The sequence below is a fragment of the Odocoileus virginianus genome, chromosome 12 (genome assembly GCF_023699985.2).
Source record: "Odocoileus virginianus isolate 20LAN1187 ecotype Illinois chromosome 12, Ovbor_1.2, whole genome shotgun sequence".
NCBI classification, from domain to species: Eukaryota; Metazoa; Chordata; class Mammalia; order Artiodactyla; family Cervidae; genus Odocoileus; species Odocoileus virginianus.
Genome location: NC_069685.1, coordinates 49,441,484 through 49,464,914, shown reverse-complemented (window position 1 = coordinate 49,464,914; position 23,431 = coordinate 49,441,484). Strand labels below are relative to the sequence as shown.

At 39.5% G+C, this 23,431-nt stretch overlaps 1 protein-coding gene across 4 annotated transcripts; it reads right to left on the bottom strand.

Annotated features, from left to right (window-relative positions):
• Window positions 1-889: 889 nt before the first annotated feature.
• On the bottom strand, window positions 890-22,605 carry ZCCHC8 (zinc finger CCHC-type containing 8). Of its 4 annotated transcripts, XM_070475167.1 has the most exons (14): window positions 22,195-22,605; window positions 20,888-20,930; window positions 17,586-17,660; window positions 15,557-15,662; window positions 14,325-14,399; window positions 12,005-12,108; window positions 11,824-11,889; window positions 11,195-11,255; window positions 10,588-10,730; window positions 9,515-9,657; window positions 6,676-6,797; window positions 4,893-4,979; window positions 4,519-4,636; window positions 890-2,707 (listed from the first exon to the last, which is right to left on the bottom strand). In XM_070475167.1, exons 1-14 carry the CDS (start codon window positions 22,391-22,393, stop codon window positions 1,926-1,928), a joined length of 2,124 nt encoding a protein of 707 aa, XP_070331268.1. In that variant the 5' UTR covers window positions 22,394-22,605; the 3' UTR covers window positions 890-1,925. The 4 variants fall into 4 exon arrangements, with proteins under 4 accessions (XP_070331268.1, XP_020745449.1, XP_070331270.1 ...); XM_020889790.2 differs by lacking the exons at window positions 20,888-20,930; window positions 22,195-22,605 and adding an exon at window positions 21,087-22,124; XM_070475169.1 differs by lacking the exons at window positions 15,557-15,662; window positions 20,888-20,930; window positions 22,195-22,605 and having other exon boundaries at window positions 17,586-17,659.
• Between the last annotated feature and the right edge of the window lie 826 nt (window positions 22,606-23,431).

Below are 23,431 nucleotides of genomic sequence, written 5' to 3'. Positions count from 1 at the left end.
GAAACAGCAATCAATTGAGAAATTAGTGCTTTTCTAGAGCTTTTGACAGAGAGGCAGTTCAATGGATATGGATATTGGGGGTCTGAGTGATCAAGATTTAGGTTCACCACATTACTCACCTGCTGTGTCTCAAGCATTTCCTCTAAAAATGAAGCTAACAATCCCTACTTAATACGGTGATTGTGACAATGGGATAGTAATGCATAAAGAACCTCAACACGAATTGTCTGTGGGACATGCTAGAGAGATAACTGTTAGCTATCTCTGGTCATAGGAGCCTGCAATGCAATGTTTAAGGGGTATTTAAACAACTGTTGTGTGTGATTTAGGGAATGGTCAAGTCTTTAGTTGGACTGGCCTCTCAACAACCACTTCTTTTTTTTTTTGGCTGTGCCTTGTGGCATGTGAGATCTTAGTTCCCCAACCAGGGTTCGAACTTGTGGTCCTGAAGTGGAAGCTAACCACTGGACCGCCAGGGAAATCCCAACAACAACTTCTTGAATGCAGGCAAGCCCCCTTGACTTCTCCATGCTGCTGAAGTTTCCTCAGGTTATATACATAATGTGAAGAAGACATTTACCTAACAGAAACGTTGAGTATGATAATGTATCTAAAAACACTATGTAAACTATGGTAAAAGATCAGTTTTATTATGGACTTTGACTCAGAGAAAAAAGCCAAAAGGATTAAACATTTTATTCAATTTCTAGCATGTTTTATGAGGGCCTTGAAAATAATTTTTCCTTTATCATATAATTTCCCTTCTCTTTAGTGTTTATAGAACACTAAATTTGAATACTCAAGTTACCAAAGTGAAAGCTAAACCTGGAAGGATTATATTTCGCACCCTCTGCTGGCCTCGGAGGAGAATAACACTACCTAAGACTAATTCAAGATCATCTAAATGTTTATTTTCATGGACTCGACTGTAAAGATGTCATGGCATTCCACATAAAGACAAAAACATAGTTTCAGCTCTGTATTATGTATCAGACAATTAAACACAATTTGTTTATGCCTACTTTTTGTTTGTAACAATTATCATAGGATTCAAATCTAGAAAATTATTTTTGTACAAAGGCTAGCTGCCCACCACTTATTTTTTCAAAATAATTCCTTTAAAAGATTCTGCTGTTTCTATTGATATATTTAAGGCTGAAACCCACTGAAAATACCCAAACTTGTAACATCTGAATTTCCTTTGCTACCACTAATTTTTGCAACCACATAATTTACTACCAAACTTACAAGGTTGTATATACTAATTTAACTGTGAATCATTTTTTTATATTCAAAGTCTTAGATTATGTATATGAAAACTAATTTATTAAACCTTTGTACACAAAGATGAACATACCTGTATAGCAAGCTTATATGAAGAATGAAGTTACAAAAAAGTAAAAGTGTTATTAAAACGGATGCATGTAAATCATTTACAAAAATACCCCAAATGGTATAAAGCTGCTCATCCCTGATTTTTCTCATTTGGTTGTTAAGAGTTGAAATATGAATTTTAAATGGTTAGAATTTTTTTTTTAAAAAGTGATATATTAAACTTACATACAGGATAATTAGCAAAATGTAGAAAGGGAAAATGATGTACAAAAGACAGATTAAAAACCATCACTCCTGATGGACATTCACAATCCAAAAATAGTATAAACCTTAACAAACCATATCTAAACCGGCTCCTACTTACCTCCCCCCAAGTTTTTATCAGTGAAAATAAAATATAGTAAACCAGCAAGCTCAGTCTTTCCGTTCTTTAAAAGAGGCCTGACTTTAGACAACAATTAAGCCTTAGACAGATTTTTTTTTCTTTCACATGGGAGGAACAAATAGGAAAACAATTTTACCTGTCCACTTAGTCCTAATTACCAGAACACAGAGTTCTAATTAAATAGTACTGGGTGCATGTCAAGCAGTCATTCAGAAGTCTTCTTGTGTTTTTGCTGGTTTCGGGGTGAATTCTTTAACAAGTTTCTTATCCTGAGGTACATTCCAGTAGATTCTGCCATGTTCTCAAATTCAAACGGCGTTATTCCAGTTGCAAACTTGCTCATGTCGGGGATAGCACTGTGGGCCTTCGCGGCTGCTGCAGGACTGCAGTCCTCGTGAAGGAGCTGCTGGCTGCTCCCTCCATTCCTGACCTCACTGTTTGACTCGACCCTGCCGTGGTCAAGAGCACCTTTTGGGTCTACCTGAGTGGACTCTTCCTTTTCCTTCTGGCCAAGCAAAGCAGTCTCAGAATCTGGGCTCGAGGCTTGTTCCTCTTCTGATTTCTGTGCAGCAGTGTCTGGTACCTCAGCCTCCCCTGGCACCTGCTTTTCGGGTGTTTTTCCCTCTGGGACAGGGAGGTCAGGTTCGTTCGGACAAGGTGAAGAGGCCACCGAATTCCCGGTTAAAGGTGTGTCTACAGGAATATCCGAATCACTATTGATGCTCTCGGCCTGCTCCAGGGCCGCCCATATCTGCCTCTGTTGTTCTTCTAGCTCCTCCAGAGTCAGCGAGTCCTCATCCATAGTCACGGATGCCGTTCTCGTCTGGGGTGAGTCACTGGGAGTCAGCGGCGGGGTGCCCTTGGGGAGCGGAGGAGTGAAGATGGGTGGAGGGGTGCCCCGGGGGAGTGGGGGAGGCGTGCCAGGGGGCAGCGGGGGCTGAAACTGAAAAGCTTCACTGCTTGGGGACCCACGCGGGACCTCGGCATCTGAAATGAGGATGTTGAGATACTGAGTTGTCATACAGCACTCGATTTTACTACCATTTATTATTTGAACTCAGGTGAATCCAGAGGTTTGATGGCAAAATAACAGGCTCAAGAGGGGAAAACTGGATCTTCAGATACCATACGTGTAAGCTGTGCTCAGTGGTGTCTGACTCTTTGCAATCCCATGGACTGTGACCCACCAGGCTCTTCTGTCCATGGAATTCTCCAGGGAAGAATACTGGAGTGGGTTGCCATTTCCTTCTCCAGGGGATCTTCTGGACCCAGGAATCAAACCTGCATCTCCTGCACTGGCAGGTGGATTCTTTACCACTGAGCCCCCCCGTAAGCATATCATCATCATTGCTTAATGGCCTCAATCCACCTGAAAAGAACATCTGCAGGGGAAGAGGTGAGGCTCTCTGGTGCCAGTAACTCTGAGGGTAACCCTTAACACGGTAGGAAATCTGGCTGGAAATGAGGCTGCCTGGACTCTCGAGTGGGCGGATGTGGAAGAAGCAGCAGAGGCGGCAACTGGGAAACTCCCTGGCTTAGTTCTCAGTTCTGTACCCCAGTCTAGATTGCTCGACAGAACTGTGGGTTCATGTGGTCAACTGGTCACTGGTCATCGCTACCTGGGTGTCTCACAGACACAACAGACCTGATCTGTACAAAACAAGGAATCTTTTCCTAAAACTCAGACTCTTCCCCCGTTTGTTAACTCGTTCACTGGCACCACCAGTAGTATCTGGTTTAAGTCTCCAAAACCGAAACCTAGTCACCAGAGTCCTCCTCCTTTCCTTCCACCCACACCCGGTCCTTAGCTCTCTGGGGTCCACCCTTTCCCACAGCCTGTCATAGCTGCTACATTATTTTGGGACCATTACTGTTGGTCAGGAGTATCAGAGTCATTCCTGCTTCTCGACTCATCTTCCTTATACTCATCCTCAAACAATTAGTCTTTCTAAAACACAAATCTGGTCCTACTAATCTTTCCATCTCATTAGAAACCCTTTAGTGCCTTGCCATGATCTAGAGGAAGAAGTTCAATCTCCTCTGTACCATATGAGGCTCTCACAACCAAGAACCTACCTATTGTGACTACATCATTTCTTACAGCCCAGTCTGAACTCCAGCTATCACACTGTTGGTGGACAAACATGTTGTGATGCTTCATGCTTCTGTATTTGCATTTCTCACTGTCTTGAATGCCCTAACCCTACTCATCTCGCCCTGGTCACATCCCTCAGGACCATCACAATCCTGCTTGACCACAGGTTTCATGGTAAACCCAAAGGATTCAGAGAACAAAAGACCAGGGGAGTACAGAGAGCAAGGCCTTTGTTCCCTTCCCCTGGCTTTCTGAAAGGATGGACTTTCTTCATGGTCTCTCTCTCCTGGGAGACGGGACTTCATGAATTTATACACCTGGGAAGAATAACTGAGAAAGCTTGACTCAGTTCTGCCCTTCCTCCTCTTGGGAATGAGCTCCCAAAGGGGAGTATTTTCCACTGTGTGTCTCAAAGCACTGCCCATCAGAGGGGCCAGTCCAGATCCAGGGCCCCTGGGACTGGGTGGGAAGGTCTGTCTGAGGAACCCAGTTGGCGGGCCCATCCGTCTCTCACGCCAAGCTATAAGCCTTCCAACTCAGCTCTGACTGGCAATAGTGGAGGTGCTCTGATACCCAAGGATAAAAGCAAAGATTTACTCTTGAGTTACTGATCATTAAGAGCTTCCTCTTTCTTAGGGAACTCAGCAGCATACCAACTCGTCCTACTTTCTCAATGAAAGCAAAACCACGGGGTGGAACCTACCCGAGTCCAGTTCCATGTCGGCGGGTGAGGCTGCTGCGCTGTTTTCCTTCTTCTGCTTCTTTGGACTACTGGGGCTGGACTGAGATGAAGACCTTTTGCTGCTAGACTTCATGCTTGGCTAACGGAGAACCAAACCAAACACAAGTGAGTTGGGGGAGACAAAGAATTACACTCCATCCCTCCATTTAAAGATGATACAGAAAACCAATCCAGGTAACTGGTGAATGTAGTTACCTTTTTCCTTTGGATTCATCAGAAAACAAAGAGTGCTTTATATACAAAACAAGAGAAGGCAACGAGATGCCTATGAGTTACGAAACCCCATGGATGAAAGCAATACATTTTTCTAAACCACACTCTGAAAATCTATTTACCGCTTGGAAGTTAGAAGTTAGGTAATTGGCAAACACATCCTTCTGCTGACACGCCTGCATTGGTATTGACCCAAATATCCTCCATTCCTAACAATGAAAAGAGAAGGGAAAAAGAAGTGTGTATTTGGAAAATGTCGTGCTCTGAAGAGTCTGCTTATGGGAGGCAAAATGGAGATATCAAATCACATTCCTGCTTCATATGTGACTTTTCCTTTTTGCAGGGGGTGGAGGGTAAAGAAACTAATAGTGCACTGAAAGGGAAAAAAAACCCAACTCTGCTTGCACAACAGTCAGGACAGAATACTAAAAGACTACTTGACAAAACCACTTGGGCCATAAAGGTTCTGCCTACTATTAAGTTACAGGCGGTGACAACAGACTCTCAGCAGCCTGGCTGGTTCCCACTGCCTCCTGACACTAACCAGTACTGCCCATAGACTGTTCCTTGTCCCTTTCTCCTAACTTGCTCACTCAGGCTGTTTTCTACCTTCTGTCTTTTAAAATTGAGTAGTAATCGCTCCTTTCTCTCTTATTGCCAGTAACACATTCAACAGCGGCTCTCAACAGGAATCACTTTGGGCTCCTGTGAAGCCAGCAGACTCTAGGGACAAAGTTAAGTCTAAGTGGGGGAGGGGGTGCTTAGGAATGTGCACTTCTAATGCGTACCCCAAGGGGATTCTGATGTAGGCTGGGATTTGGACCCAACTTCCAGAGGCACCGATGGTTTGTATATGCAATTTTGCCAGCCCTTAACTAATTACACACATCTTCAGATCTGTTCACCAGACTCTAAGTTTAGACCTTTGGCTGCTTCTCTACTGCCCAGTCCCTAAGAATAGCTAGAATGTGTTTTTTTTAAAAGTCATTTATTTGGCTGCATTGGGTCTTAGTTGCAGCATGTGGGATCTAGTTCCCTGAGCAGGGATTGAACCCAGGCCTCCTGCATTGGGAGCTCAGAGTCTTTGCCTCTGGACCATGAGGGAAGTCCCTAGAATGCATTTTTATTAAAATACCACCACCACCATCACCACTACTACAGTTAATTGTTGAATCCTGAAACATAAGATAAAAGTTGGAAAAGATTAAGTATAGCAAACCTTTCTTGATTGGAGAAATTTTACTTTGTGGGGGGAAAAGGAGGAAAAGTAGGAAAAAGTTATAGTACACGTAGATTGATTAAAGGTAGAAAAATATTTCCCAAGCAATTCTGTAAAATTACAATACTGCTTTAAATCCCCCCATGTTGTTAAAAAAAAATTTTTTTTTTTAAATTTTAGAATAGTTTCAGATTTACAGAATCTAATCATTCTATTTTAGTTCCTTAGGGCATAATATCAGAAAAAACTGGGTTTTCTTTTTGATGAATTCAAGATTTCACTTAACATTCTAGTCAACACAAAGAAAATTAAAAAGTTAAACTCATAAGCAACACATTTTGTTGCTGTTGTTCAGTTGGTAAGTCATGTCCCCCTCTTTGTGACCCCATGGACTGTAGCACACCAGGCTCCTTTGTCTCCACTATCTCCCGGAGTTTGCTCAAATTCGTGTCACATTTACTATTTTTTTTTGGCCACACTGCATGGCTTATGGGAGCTTAGTTTCCCAACCCCGGATTGAGCTCCCACCCTCAGCACTCAAAGTGTAGAGTCCTAACCACTGGACAGCGAGGGAATTCTCAACCTTTACTTCTTTATGAGACACTAACTGCTATATAAGCTAACATTTTGAACAATCTACACAAATAATTTTATATCCCAGAAGAATATAAAGCCAATATACTTACATCTGGAATTCCTCTGGGAGTAGATATATTAAAACCTGGATAGTTTACCAGTTTCGAGAGGTCGTAAGTGACACTTTTACTTGGCTGTACTTCTCCAGCTTCTGTCTCTCCATCAGCACCATCTATTATGGATCATCAAAAAGGTTAACATTGCTAAGTGCCCATATAAATCCCTCTCTGGACCAAAAGCAGACCTGGAAAGTGCTTATATTTATGACCACAAAATTATTCTGAGAATGGCTTTCATTATAATTTGTCTGAACCATTAGAATTTTTAAACAACATGGACATACCATTTTGATAAAAATATAAATACTGAAAAACCTGGAAAGTTTAGTTCTTCCATGAGTTGCTTAAAAGTCTATTTTGCACTGATTTTATGATTTTCCTAATGCTCTATTCTAGTTCTTTTATTTAAGAGACATTTATATAATGGTTACTATATAAGAAAAATGTTTTCTTCTCAGATAGTGCTTTAAACAGTTTATAAGTATTCACTCACTTAATCTTCCCAACAACCCTAAGAGGTACTTAACTACTCATACCACTTTACAGATGACAGCAATCCTTGAAGGACAGTTGAGAACTACTTCATTCTTTTTGAAAAGTACATTAAGTAAAGCGAACATTTATGTTATTAGTCCCATGTCTATATACCTAAGGTAACTAAATGGTTGATGAGAAGTTTCTCTTTATAGAAGTTTTCAGGATAATAAGCCAAGAAGTAATGAAAGAATGAGAATACAACCACTGTGCCATCCCCAATAACTAGATATTGGCAATGTTCACTGATGACTGATTTTACCACCAATTCACAGGAAACAGAGGGACAGAGAAATACACTAAAAGAAAACCATCGGGATGATCAGGAAAATCTCAAAAAACCCCAAAGGACAAAATTCAGAGCTTTGTTAAAAACAAGAAAGAGAACTTACAGATTAAAAGAGATTTAAGAGACCCTCAATTATCTACAACCATGTGTCCAAAGAATCCCTATGTGAACAAAGAAATTTAAGAAGAGATCGGTGGTCCAGTGGCTAAGACACTGCATTTTCAATGCAGGGGGCCCAGGTTTCATTCTTGGTCAGGGAACTAGATGCCACATGCCACAACTAAAACAACCCACATGCCACAATGGATATCAAAGATCCTGTGTGCTGCAACTAAGACTAGATACAGCCAGATAAATTTTCTTTTTTAAAGAGAGAACAACAGACCTGCAAGCACCTACAGAAAGTGGCATGAGTAATGATAATTTGAATGTCAGCATGACCTGGGGATATAAAATATTAAAAGGACTGTGCTAAATATACTCTTCTTGGTACTACGTGAGAAAGGGGGCTTGGTAAATGTTTTGTTTTTATTTTAATGACCTAAGTAATATCTAGAAACACTTTCTTTTCTTTTTTAATTTAGAGCATTAGAGATAATACTAAAATCTTAAGAGCAATCCTGTTTTCCTTCTCAGGGATAACCACTGTTGAGTTTGCTGTATATTGGTTAAGACTTTTAAAAACTTATTTACTATCTACCAGATGTCAGGCACTGTGCTACATGATAATAAACATATATGAACTGTGACAGGGCATGAAGAATACAAACAGGGTGCAGTGATAAAGTCTGGCAGGACACACAGATGAACATAGGAGAGAGATGTTTAAATAAGGTGGTCAGGGAAGGCCTCTATGAGTCTAAACCCTAAAATCTAGATGGTTCCTTTCAAAAGTATCTTTTACAAACATAACCCCTTACAGAAAATATACAGCATGGTTTCACCCATGTGGGATTTTTTGTTTTTTTTTTAAGATCAACGGTAGTAGTAGTAGTGGTGGTGGTGGTGTTAGCGCTCAGTCGTATTTGACTTTTCTAGACCCCACAGACGGTAGCCTGCCAGGCTGCTCTGTTCATGGGATTCTCCAGGCAAGAATACTAGAGTGGGTTGCCATTCCTTTCTCCAGGGGATCTTTTCAAGACAGGGACCAAAGCCGGGTCTCTCTCACTGAAGGCAGATTTTTTACCATCTGAGCCACCAGGAAGATCAACAGTATCATAATATATAAGCTATCCAAAAATTTATCTTTTAAACTCAGTATTTCGTAAGAATCTTGCCATGGGAGCTCCATGGATTTACTCCATTTATTAAATTCTACAAGGATTCTACCCCCTAGATCTACCATGGTTTACTTAGCCGTTCTCCCTTACGGCCTTAATGTTGCTTTAAAATATATATATATATTCTTAAAATTAATTTATTTTGGCTGCGCCGGGTCTTAGTTGTGGCATGTGGGATCTAGCTCCCCAACCAGGGATCGAACCCGGGTCCCCTGCACTGGGAGCACAGAGTCTTAGCCACTGGACCACCAGGGAAGATCTCTTAATGTTTTTAATTTTTCACTATCATATTCAATGCTAAAAAGTATCTTCACATACATACATTTCCTTGGGCACATGTGTGAATATTTTTCTAGATACCTAAGAGAAGTTTTAGATTGTATTAATGAGAAGGTTTATTTATTCAAACTTTTATAGATCTCCTGGCAGAGATGGGTCATATTTCTCTTACTATTACTGAGAAAGGCAAGAGTTTATGAGGTCTAGCTGGAGAGCTAATACCTTGCTCGGTAGTCACTGAGCAAGTCCAGATAATTATTTGATAACTCTCAATGAAGTTTTAGTTCCTTCCTTGTAAAACAAAGGAAAATCATGGTATTTTTTAGTTAACTCAGTACACACTAAACAAGACAGCCATTCCCATTCTATTTTATTGTGACTCTTTAATTTAAAAAGAGAGAGAGAGATAGAACCCTTAAGTTGACTTATCTAACTGGACATACTATACCTTTCCCATCATAGAGCGCAAGCCCTGAGTTCTCCAGTTCGGCCTCTTTGAGCCACCCTGGTGGGTAGCCTAGCTGGCGCATTCGATATATAAAAGGTGGAAGACTCTTGTCCGTCACACCCAGTGCGTCCTGGAGTTCCTCACTGAGTAAAAATAAAAGAGGAGGAAAAAAAATACTGTATTCTTGCTTGGATGAAAACACATACTGTTCTATTATTTTAAAACACTTCCATGTCCTTAGAGAACAGACTTGTGGACACGGCCGTGGTGGGGAAGAGGATGGGACAAATGGAAAGAGTAGCATGAAAACATATATACATCATCATATGTAAAATAGACAAACAATGGGAATTTGCTGCATGACTCAGGGAACACAAACCCGGGCTCTGTAACAACCTAGAGGGGTGGGATGGGGTGGGAGGTGGGAGGGAGGCTCAAGAGAGAGGGGACATACGTATACCTAGGGCTGGTTCATGTTGATGTATAGCAGAAAAACAATATTATAAAGCAATTATCCTTCAATTAAAAATAAATTAAAAAAACCCAAATCACTTCCATGTCTTATATTACACAGCATGTGGCACAGCAGTGCCTATCAATCACAATACAGTTAAGTCCCCTACATACGAACCTTCAAGTTGTGAACTTTCAAAGATGTGACTGTGCCTCTGTATGCTAGCTATTGTAGTGTTAACTACTGTCCTTTTCAAGGTACTGTACTATAAGATTAAAATTGTTTCCTTTATCTTTTGTGTTAGTTTTTTTATGTATTATTTGTGTGAAAAGTATTAGAAACTTATGATGCTATATACACCCAACTGTGTTAGCTGGATACCTAGGCTAACTTTGTTGGACTAACGAACAAATTGGACTTATGAACATGCTTCTGAAAAAGAACTCCTTTATGTGTAGGGGACTTACTGTAGATATTTTTTGGATTAATCGATGTATCTTTTATATAGAGACTTGTGGGAGAACACTTATATCCTGATTATTACCCTGAAGATACACAGAACTTGTTCCAAATAGTGGAGACACAGAAATGACATTCTAACGTAAAATGACACAGGTACCTAATAACTCCTGGCTTAAATCTTCCAAATCTCTCTTCTACTTCTTCTGCATGATATCGCTGCTGAAAATTCTGATTGTTTGTCTCACCACAGGCATCCATATACTCTTTTCTCTTTTCGCTTATTCGAGCAGCATTTCGAGGCTAAATCGTAATGTGTTTGGAAAGAATGGTATCAAGCAGTGTAGAAATATTTCAGAAATTAAATAAACATAAGCACTTTTCCTAGGTCAAGCACACAGATTATTTCAGTTTTAATGCATAAGGAGCAAGTATAAAAGAGACCGGATAGTTTAGAAAAATAAGCAAGGAAGAGAGGCAGTCCTTCAATTTCTTATTACCTTGGCACTATCACAAAGTTTTTAAAATAAATTGTCTAAACATGAATTCTCATCATGTTTTATTCATCTTAAATAGAGAGCACTGTAATAAATTATTTTTTTAAATAATGTCTTAAAACTTACGGACAAATTTGGAAAGATTTAAAAATTAAGGACTACAGGAAAGTAAGACAGGAAGTTTCTTCATATCGCACAATGCTATAGATGCACTGAAAATATTAGAAAGCTCTGGTTCAAAGATTTTTTTTTTATATGAGAAAAATTTACCATTGGGCAATCTTTCATTTGATGCTCTTCAGAACCACAATTGAAACAGTGAGGCTTTGGCCTATTTGGTCAAAAAACAAAGATTTTCACAATGTAAATAGAAATATCAAAGCAAATCAATAAAATTCTGTGTGACAGCAACGTGTATCAGAGACAAGAAAGCACGCAGATCACCAATTACTAATATCTGCAGAAATGACCTCACTTTCACCTCCTGTCCTAATGAGTTACACAAATATTACTTTTGATCAAGTCTTTTAACCAAGAGCCCTTATGTTCTCGACTGATCTGTTACCTCTGAATTTTGTCAGTGGCTGATAACAGAAGGATTTGAGGCAAACAGATTATTGTATTTTCCATTAGGAAACTTGGAAAGGGGTAGATGGTTATAAGACAGCAATCAAAGACAGCAATGATTAATCCTTTCCACCCACCCAGGCACATCAGGCCTGAACCAATGAGTTGCAATATGATTGACTTAGAGATTTACTCTATGTCTATGTACTGAAATTCTGGTTTAATCTGTTTATTCATAGTAAGCCAGTAATATTAACTTTTCAAGCTATAAGAGTTTATGATTTTGGTTAATAAAGAAGAAAAAGAAAACAAAAGCAACTCCCCACACAAACCTTTTTGCCTTTACTTGTATTTCTTGCCCTTCTAGAGAAACAATGTGGCTGAAGACTTGCTGGTACCTTTAGTGAGTTTTATTAAGGAATAGTTATCATAGTCTGCACAATTTGGTTTTTTTTTTTAAAGGTGAACTTAATGGCAAGATGCATAAAGATCTTCATTCACTATGTAGGATACTTGGGTATTTCCCATCCTTCCGTAAGCTGAGGGTTTTCATTTAGTAGCGGTTGCCCCAATTTATCAAGGCAAAAATTAGTAAAATACAGGACACTTCCTACAACCTGCAGAAAACAAGTCAAAAAATATTGCTATTTAAGCGGAAAAAAAAAAAAGATGACATTAGATACTGTAAGACTATGATTAATTGTTTTACCAACTTATTTCTGGATGATAAAATTACTAGAAATAATAATCAACTTCCTAGTGAAGGAGTCATATCCTGATGTGTCAGTAAAATCTCCATCACTGAATTCCCTGACATTGCCTAGATCATGGAGCTTTTCCTGTTGGATCACTACTGTCAGGGGCACTCCCTCCAGACTTAAAAAGCAAAAACTAGTCAACAATTCTTCTATTTCCCATTTCTTTGCTTCCTTTTGTAGCAAGATCCTCAGAAAGCTGTCTTTATTTCTATATTCATTGTTTCCATTTCCTTGTCTCCCAATAGGAGAAAAATTCCATACAAATTTGGAAAAATTTCATACAGAAAAAGTTGGAACATCCATGAGCCCCCATCTAGGTTCAACGATGGTTAACTGACATTTCTGTGTGCACATCGCTCTCTCCATACAAAAACATACTTTTTACTAAGCCATTTTTAAAAAGTAAGCTGCCACCACTCTCACCTTAGTCTAAGCTATTATTTGCTCCTGCTGGGGACTAACAACTTCCTACCCGAGATCCAGCTTCCACATATAACCAGCTACAACACTGCACCATTCACAACATGGCACCCCTAAATACTTCAGTATGAGCCTCCTAAGAATAAGAACATTCTCCTACAAATCATGATACCACCGTCATACTTGAGAAAACTAATAACACTTTATATCATCTACATCCTGTCTGTGCTGGGAGGATGAAGAGCCCACAGATCTTACTGAGAAGATTTACAAGACATGGAAACAACTCTGCATATGTGATAAAGGCTAATATCTGCAAAGGTATCATGTGAGATCACCCTATAGAGTGCCAAGAGGCAAGACTAGGACCAGTGAGTACAAGCAGCACATTTCAGCTCAACTTTTAGAGAGGACAAATTTCTATCAGAGATGTGACAAATGAAGAAGTATGTCTCATTTATTTTTTTTAAAGTGAATTCCACGTTACTGAGAAGAGTCAAAAAAAAAAAAAAAAAAAAAAGACCAGGATGCTAGCTATCAGGGCGCTTTAAAGAAAGATCCTGACCTTGAACTAGATAACTTCATCTCCCTTCTAAACAATAAGGTTCTGGGATTTAAGGTGGCACCTGACTAGGATGTTGCACACTTATCAGTCTAAACTGTGGTATGTCAATGGCACACTCCATGAACATGAAAACTGGTCTTCCTTTAATGGAATCCAGGATGATATCATCTTCTTTAAAAACTTTTAAGTTGCAAAATCACACATGACATTGCACTGACACCTCTGAATTTTGCATAGGTATCAAAAGGCCTACATATGGGCTCATCTCTGTTAAAAATCTTCTGTTTTTCACTCACTATATGAGTCTTTCAAATATTTAACATTTCCAAGTTGCCACTTGTTATACTAGTTATTTATCCCTCTCAGATTCACCCATCTATAAGTTCCACAAGCATGCTTTCTATATTTTCATCCAAGTTCTTAAAGATGATGAGTGGGGAGAGGATGATGAATAGGTGGAGTAAAGAGAATTTTTAGGGCAGTGAAACTACTCTATATGAAGGTCTAATGGTAGATGTGTATTACTGTACAAATCCATAGACCATACAGCACGAAAAGTGAACCTTAATGTAAACCATGGACTCTGGGTGATGATGATGTGTCGCTGCAAATTTATCAATTGTAACAAATGTACCATCTGGTGGGAGATGTTGATAGAGGGGGAGGTTATAAATGTGTGGGGGCAGGGGAGGCGTGGCAAATATCTGTATGTTTCACTCAATTTCTCTGTGAACTTGAAAAAAATATAAAATCTATTAAAATTATAAAATCTACTAAAAACTGCTCTAAAAAATATAAAATCTATTTAAAAAAAAAAGAAAGAATGAACAGAGAGGATACTCAGGAGAAAAAAAAAGTCCTCTGAGGTATATCTATTTTACTCCTAGGTCACAATGAAATAGTTATTAAAAAGCAAACTATAATATTTAGAAGGCTGAAGCCTACACTGTTGTTTACAACAGATTTAATGAAAGAATGTGTGATCATTAGATGACACGCGACTACATCAGTTTACCATTTAAATGCTACCCAATGGACAGAGGATAGGAAATATATCTGCAGAATTCAAAACTAAAGTGTCCAAACTTACACTAAAAGCTTCCTTATTATTAACGGAACTGGATTCTTCTACTTTATGGTCCTCTTCTAGCATAACACTGGATGGCTAACACAAAGAAAAACACAAGTTACAAAAGCTAAACAATTTTTAACAACTTTAAATTTCATAATTGAATCTGAACACATTCACTTTATTTTCTAATACATATCATTAAGGTATATAAAAGTTTGAATTCATTGCTGTGATAATTAGGGGGAGTGAGAAGTTAAGCTAGATAGGAAAGTTTATGAAAGCTATTTCCCAAGTGGGAAAGTTAAAAAAAGATATAAAAGATAGTATCTTCTGAAACATTAGCTTACACTCTGACTTTTATGTTAATAAATATTAATTATGGAACTTTCAACATTTAAACTGACAAGACAGGCTTTATCTTCAAATCAGATAATAAAAAAATTAAAAATATAAACTTGTCATTGCTGGTCAATGCTGATACTCAAGGCACAAAATTCTGAAGTGTTTCTTGAATCAAAAATTAAATAACATTCAGTATGGTTTTTATTGTTAAATGTATTCTGTTCCTTGAATCTTTAAAAAAATTATATATAATAGATGAAAACTAAAGGTGACAAAAATTTAGTAAACTAGTATATTCCATTCTCCAACCTCTGAGGATAAACAGCTAGAGATCCTTATTTGAGAGCCTCTACTTACCTTAACTTTTAATTAAAAAAAAAAAGCCCAGAAATCATAATCTTGATTTTCTTGAGATAAATTTATGCCTTAATATTCACACAGTGTAATCTCTCAGATTTCTTTGGGCATGCTACTGATTTTTAAAACAAGTAGAGGGGAAAAAAGGATGATACATGAACTTGTTCATTTTAGTAAAAAAAAAAAAGAAAAAGAAAGAAAGAAAATCCATTTTTTTATAGTCCCCAGAAAAAGAGATGTTTTTCCCTGGCCTAAAATTAATTTTCTGCCCCAAACCATGGGTCCAAGTTAGGAAATGGTGCAGGGGGAAAGGCTTTGAGTGTAGCCAGGTGTGAATATTATTCCCTAAGAAGAGCAATCACAATCCGAAAGAAAGCCCCATGGCTGCATTGGTCAGATTGTGGAGAGGAAGCCAGGTTGCAGGATGGAAGGTGAACAGACAACCTCAACAACCATTCTGGTTTTGATTCAAGAGGATCCCCGGAGTCGCCTAATAATTGGCAGTAAAATGCATAACCTACTAATCTTAAAGTCTCTTAAGTTTGAAATACCTGGGGCAAAAGATTAAAGGAAGTCTTTTCCACATCATTTTTCTGCTGTTCCTCAAATCTTTTTACTAAATTTGATACAAATTCCTCTATTTCTTGATGATATTGCCTGCATAAGAGGACAAAATGGTCAGAACCCAGACAGAGTAAAACACTGACTTGACTGAAGTCATGCATTTTTAGAAGATGGCATGTGTAAATATTGTTATTTTGTTTTTCAGAGTTTATATCAAATCACTGACTGTATGTAACAGTCTAATCTATTCTTTAGGGAAAAAAAAACAAACCATTTTTGCCAAGTTAACAATACAATGATGACAATCTAACATAGTGCCTAGCATGTAAGAGCTGGCAGATACTTACACAAAGACTACATGGATTTATAAATTTTACAAATTTAATTTGTAAATATATAACACATGGAAATGGTTCAAAATTCAAAAGAAGTAAAATAGTTACATAACAAAAAGCCCCCTTCCTACCCTGTTTCACAGCCACTTATTTCTGCAACACACACACAATCAATGCATTCAGCTCTTCCACAGCCTCTTTCCACAGACTCTTTTTGCACACCCAAGGCAACACCTATGTAAATATGACACTGGAGGAAAAAAAAAAGACCAAAATGCAATGCAAGAAAAATGACCGAGGTCTATGCTCTCTAGCTCTCCAGGTCAAGAACCATGTTCATCAAATACTCTTCAGTGCTCAGTTTAGAAGGGGCCATAGAGCCAAATTCCTCTTCGTGGACTTGATGATCTGTTAGGTCTCTTTAGCCCTGACATTCTAAGATTTCTGCAGGCACAACCTCAGGTGAGTGGTGCAGACATTAAGACTGTCAGGAGGGAATTTCCTGGTGGTCCAGTGATTGAGACTCAGCACTCCCAACGCAGGGGGTGTACGTTCGATTCCTGTTCAGGGAACTGAGATACATGCCATGCAGTGTGGCCAAAAAAAATTTTTTTTGAATTGAGAAAAAAAAAAAAGGTCTGCCAGGAGCTTGAGTAAGAGGCTGCCTCTGATGGTGACAGTGGCCCTGGAGTCCCACATGCCCAGCACCGTGCCACTGGCTGTACCACCCCACACAGCTTCAGGTTCCACTTCTGTGAGATAAAGTAGCCAATGGATCAGCCACGCAGGTAACACCTAAGTATGCTCCCTTTACCTTGCACAGTGTCTAAGACATGACAACATGTGACGCGGGAGGGGGCAAGCAACCATCTGAAATGTCTATGACCATGCTTCAAGCAAGATATGGGTCAAGGCCTCAAACCAGTTCAGAACATTCTAGCAAGCATCGTAGGAAAGCACTGAGACATCCTAGACCCAAGAATACTGAAAACTAGCAAGGTCTAGTTTTGCTATTAAAAAAAAAAAAAAAAATCACGTGGTAAGTTTTGAACACAGCCAACAGGGAAGACTCAGCTCCCTGTTCTGGTAGCGAAATGGTGGTAGCAGTGACTTTTATTAGCAGCTAGACAGCTATTTGGGCTATTTGGGTTTCCCTGGTGACTCAGTGATAAAGAATCCACCTGCTAATGCAGAGGCTGCAGGAGAGGCAGGTTCAATCCCTGGGTAGGGAAGATCCCCTGGAGAAGGAAATGGCAACCCACTCCAGTATTCTTGCCTGGGAAATCCCATGGACTGAGGAATGTAGTGGGCTACAGTCAATGGGGTTGCAAAGAGTCAGACACCATTTAGAAACTAAACAATAACAACACTGGGCTCTTACAGGTGCTCATTTAGTTACCTAAAAGGTAGTTACTATTAGGGTCCTGTTTTCCAGTAAGGAAACTGATATGCAGAGAGGGTCAGTGACCTCTCCAGGTTCACATATCTACTAGAAAGCAGAGGTAGCCAGATTCAAATTCAGGTTGATATGACTGCAAAGTCCTGGCTCTTATCATGATTCCATAAATTTTTAGTAAAAGAATACAGATGGTATAAATACAGATGAAAACAGCATATTTATACAAACACTGTATCATAAACACATTAGCTCATAATATTTAGGAAAGAAAAAATTACTTACTTTGAAATAACATTGTTCATAAATAGAATCTGTAATAAAGGTCCATCTAACTTAGTATTGTTCACCAATATTCCACTAAAACAGAAGTTAAAACATATTCTTAGAAGACATTAAAATAAAACTTGCATATGTATATATAAACACTGAACCTTACAAGATCAAGAACCACCAGGAACTCCAGTTTTCACCAATTTTACATACTTGAATAATTTTATAAAGATTATCTTTTACTTTACATATATATTTTAAATATTTCATAAAAAATTAAAAGCTGCAGTCAATCTTTCAGTTTTCAACCAGAAAGTTTCTTTACCTAATGGCTGTTTGTTTACAAATTGAGGAGAGGGAGGAACTGAGTAAACCAGCAGGTTACAAAGAATATAATTCTGAAAGAATCATAGTGAATTTGGCTTGGAAATACGTAGGAAATGGAAACACTTTATAAATAAATGGGTAGACTTTTTGGAGGGCAGAGAACACTGCACTAAACATCCCGGATCCAAAATTTTAAAGTAAAGATGTAAAATTACACTATTCCTGGATGTGACTTTCAAATACTGGAAAAAATAGAACTAGACTGCAGCCTTGAAATCTGCTATATATTCCTTTGGTAACCTGGGAGCAGCTGTATCTGATTTCTCCACACGTTCCTCAAATCCTTGTACCTGTACAGCATGTGAAATCAATCAATCTGTACGTGGAACTGCTCACATCAAGTAGAGAAATAAAATTAAAATATGAAGACATCCAGAAACTTGTTTCAATCTGCAAAAACTGCAGTTTAAAAAAAAAAAAATACACTGTGGGCTTCCCTGGTGGCTCAGTGGTAAAGAATCCGCCTGCTAATGCGGGAGGCACGGGTTCAATCCCTGGTCCAGGAAGATCCTACATACCATGGAGCAGCTAATCCCACGCACCACAACTACTGAGCCTGCGCGCTACAGGAACTGCAACTCCTGAGCCCTTGTGCCACAGCTACTGAAGGCCGAGCGCCTGAGAACCCGTGCTCCACAAGAGGAGCCACCGCGACGAGAAGCCCACACACCACAACTAGAGCAGCCCACACAGCAACGAAGACCCAGCACAGCCAAAAGTAAATAAATAAATACAACGATCCAACAAAACAAAACACCATGCTTTTAAAAACCACATGCAACTGTGTGACTCTTGACTGGCGTTCAGTTTGAGCAATCAGTGATAAAGGCATTCAGCTGGGGAAATCTGAATATGGTTGAGAATGTTATTAAGGAAATCATGCCAGTTATTAGGTGCGATCATGGCATTGTGGTAATACATGAAAGTTTTTAGAAAAAAGAATACATGCTGAAATATTTGGGGTAAAGTATGTATATGGAATTAGAAGGAAGGTAATATGTCAAAATATTGTGAAATCTAAGTGATAAAAATGAGTATTAATTATACTATTCTTTCCATTTTCTGTACATTTAAAATTTTTATCATATAAAGAAACAACAACAAAAACCAACTCACAATGTTTACTGGGAGACACTGTGATATGTAAGTTCCAAAAATGAGGGTTAAATCAAGACAAATGGGGTACAAATTTTATCTAAATTTTTTTCTTCCTTGGTTTTCTATAGAAAGTTCTGTCAGTCTCACAATGTGGAGAACTTTAATTCTAAATAAATAAATATATAGTTTATTCCTTTTTCAGGGTACTAATGCTTCCTTATAAATTGGCAAAGCCTATAATGCTATAATTGTTTAAACTCAGGTGACTGTTAACCCACTTATAAATATTTAATGTTCAAATGATTGACTCTATTACAAAGCATGTGCTTGTCTAAATAAAATATCTCTACACATATAAAAATTATGATTTATTTTTTTAGGAATCCTACTCACATTCAATACATTTACTACCTAACCAAAAACAAGTGTAGATCCACAGAGTGTGCTCACATAGATAGGAAGGTAGGGCATAGAGAAATTATTCTTTAGACATATTCTGAAATATGTCTAAATTCTAAAATTTTAGTCACCAATGCAGCAGGTTACTTCAGCTGGTACCAGGGATAAAAAATTCCATGTGAAACTGCATCATGGCACCCCAAAGTCTGAAAGCCTTAGCATACCACTCTGTATAATAAATGTTTTAATAAATATTTTAGATTTAGTGGCTACTAAATAAACACAAACCAAGAAATAATTGGGGCCTTCTTGGTGGCTCAATGGTAAAGAATCCACCTACCAATGCAGGAGACAGGGTTCGCTCCCTCGTTCGGGAAGATCCCACTTGCTGTGGAGCAACTAAGCCTGTGCGATACAACTACTGAGCCTGCACCCTAGAGTCCGGGAACTGTTAACTACAGAGCCCAGCTGCCACAGCTACCGAGCTGTGCTCTGCCAGAGAAGCCATGGCAACGAGAAGCCTGCATACTGCAACTAGAGAGTAGTCCCTTCTCCCTGCAACTAGGGAGAAGGCAATGGCAACCCACTCCGGTACTCTTGCCTGGTAAATCCCATGGGCAGACGAGCCTGGTAGGCTGCGGTCCATGGGGTCGCTAAGAGTCGGATACGACTGAGAGACTTCGCTTTCACTTTTCACTTTCTTGCATTGGAGAAGGAAATGGCAACCCACTCCAGCGTTCTTGCCTGGAGAATCCCAGGGACGGGGGAGCCTGGTGGGCTGCTGTCTATGGGGTCACACAGAGTCGGACACGACTGAAGCAACTTAGCAGCAGCTGCAACTAGAGCCAAAGCTTGTGCAGCAATGAAGATCCAGCTAGCCAACAAATAAAATTACATAAAAAAGGAAATATCAACATGTAATTATCTATTAAAATTAGATGCCTGAAAGCAAATTTACTCACTTTACTTTTTTCAAAAGCAACTCCTTTCTCTTCTTCTAAAATATATCTTGCATTGTTTCTATTTACAGACACCCTTTAATTGTGTAAATAAATCTTCAGCTATATCAATACTGTAATTTGAATTCTAACTTTCCAGAAATGTTCACTGAATAGAAACGTGAATAGGTTGATAACTTGCCTGAAGATAACTTATTCTGAAGATTAAGAAAAAATTTCTGGTTTGTGTTTCACACGTATTTTCACCCAGTCAGTTTCAAAGTTTAATGCAGTTATGAGAATTCAAATTTTACCCTCATAAATTAAAAATAAAGGATCATTACTCTGATTTCTTCAGAGTATACGGAACACATACAAGCAATACAAAAATCCCAAATACTTAAAAAAAAAAAAAACCCAAAACCTTCGATTAAATATTAATATCAGGACAAAATAAAAAGTACATTATAGTGCAAATTCAAGATCTCATACCTTGGTCGAGTCAAAATATTCAATTTTCTTTTAAGTTCTTGATGTTATTACTTGTTAAGGAGTATAGCCCTCATTAAACAGAAATAAGATCATAAAATTCAACCACTAACCTCATTTTTGATGTCAGTGTTATGAACATGTTATAAATATGTTACAAAAGTTAAAAGACAAATATTTTGAGGATGACACACTTACTGACCTTTTCTGTTGCAGGACTAGTACCTGGATCTAAAAAGCTGAAGTACATACCCTTCCAACACGGTATTTCTAAGATAGGGTCATGTAATTCAAAAGAGACTAAGAGACTGAAACCAAAAATGCTATTCGGACAAGAGTGTACAGTCAGAAGTTAAACAGCCACTTAAAACGTTCCAGGTCAAAAGCATCATGATAACTCAGTAAGGTAAATGCAGCATAACAAACCGTTAAGAACTGAACAATCTAAGACGGAATCTATGAATGTTCACCGCCAAATCCTTTCAACTTTTCTGTCTTTAGAAATTTTCCACAATAAAATGTCCAGGAAAAAGGCATTATGAAAAAAAAGGCTTCGAAAACCTTACACTAGAAAAAAGTTTCTGAACCAAAATTGTAAGCTCAGTAAAAATAAACAAAAATTTTAAAAATAAGTTAACCCCCACCAGCAAACACCCTCTAAAAACATATAAACATATTAACACATTTTGCTAGAAAGGCCGTGGACATGTAACTAAAGTCTAACGGAAACTTATTGGGAGCGTTTTCCCTGGAGCTCTGCAATGCACATTCCACACGGAAGCTGTTTCAAAGTGGAAGAACTTTCAAATGAATCCCCAATGGTCATCAGTCAATGAACCATTTCTCTGTGCATGCCTCGACTCCGTAGGGACCCCAACTCCACAGAATAGGACCACTAACTGGCCCCGCCTTAAAGACACATCTGCGCCCAGGTCAAAGTAGCCGGTATCTCCTAATACACCACAGAGCGTGACTGCATCAACTTTACACTGGTTCCAAAAAAGGAGACCGGATAATGACTCAAAGGACGGGAAGAGACGTAGTGAACAGTCTACAACTGAACAGTTTAAACAGTCAGTAATACCGCTAAAATCCCGCCTCAGACTCGCGGACGGGAGAAGCGAATCAGGTCTACGAGACGAATCCCACAAGGGGAGAGGTCTGTGCCGAGGCCTCGAGCACAGCTTATGCAACCCGAACCCTAGATTCTAAGGCTGAATTCTGGCCCTTGTGGAATTTCCGCCCGCGCCCTACCGGCACGGGCCCCACCACACGCCCCGGTGACAGGGCCCAGCGAGCGGGAAGGATATTCTCGGCGCGGAGCTGCTCGATGGTTTCCTCGCACTGCCGAAGCCGTTCCCGCAGCTCCGCGTCGCCAATCCCATTCTCGTCCTCCTCGTCGCCGTCGTCGTCCTTGAAGCGGGTGTGAACAGGCTTCGGAGTCGAGTCCTCTGGGTGGTCAAACGCCTCGAACAGCTCTAAATCGCCAAAATCCACCTCCGCCGCCATTTTGGGCTGTGGGAAAGATACGAGAAGAGGCGGAGCTGGCCACCGGGCCGGAGGCGAAGATTTTGTTGGGCGGAACCGCTCTCTAGGGCCCCCACCGCGCTAAGCCACCCAAGTAGGGTATCCTCCAAACGTAGGCCGCCGAAGTAGCACAAGGGGCGGGCCAGTCCTGAGACTACAACTCCCAGAATGCAGTGGCGTCTCCTCTACCCACTTCCGAGATTGCTCGGGATCATGGCATTCTGGGATATGTGGTTTCTAAGCGACTGTTAACTCATTGTTTGCATTGCATACTGGGATTGGTTGTTTTTAACGTGAAGAAAGCCGAACCAGATCAGAAAGTGTTACAATGCGAGTTGTCCCCGTTTTGCCTCAAAAGTAGAAAAAAAAAAAAAAAAAAATCAAAGCACGATGCATGGCTTGTCACAGATTCTGGTGTTCATGCCAAACAGCAATAAGGAACTCCAGTTTTGCCACAGACTACCTTTTTTGTTCTTGGAGAAGCTACTTCAGTTGATTGGACTTGTTTCACTTTTTCATAAAAAGCTAGCTTGATTTTAGATTATTTTAGATTTGTCCCTAGAAGCTTCTGGTGGTATCTCTCCTTCAATCAACCCACTCCAGTACTCTTGCCTGGAAAATCCCATGGACGGAGGAGCCTGGTAGGCTGCAGTCCATGGGGTCACCAAGAGTCAGACATGACTGAGCGGCTTCACTTTCCCTTTTCACTTTCATGCATTGGAGAAGGAAATGGCAACCAACTACAGTGTTCTTGCCTGGAGAATCCCAAGGACGGGGGAGCTTGGTGGGCTCCTGTCTATGGGGTCGCACAGAGCCGGACACGACTGAATCGAGCGGCAGCAGCAGCAGCAGTTCCTTCAATCACTCGTTCATTCAACATTTATTTACCGAGTTCTGTGTGCTAGGCACTGTTCTAGGAGCTGAGGATGCTAGAGTGAGCGAAATAGAGACGGCCTGGTCCTGCTTTCATAGAGGGTGCAGCCTAGCAAAAGAAACAAAAGAAAAGTGAAAGTCACCAAG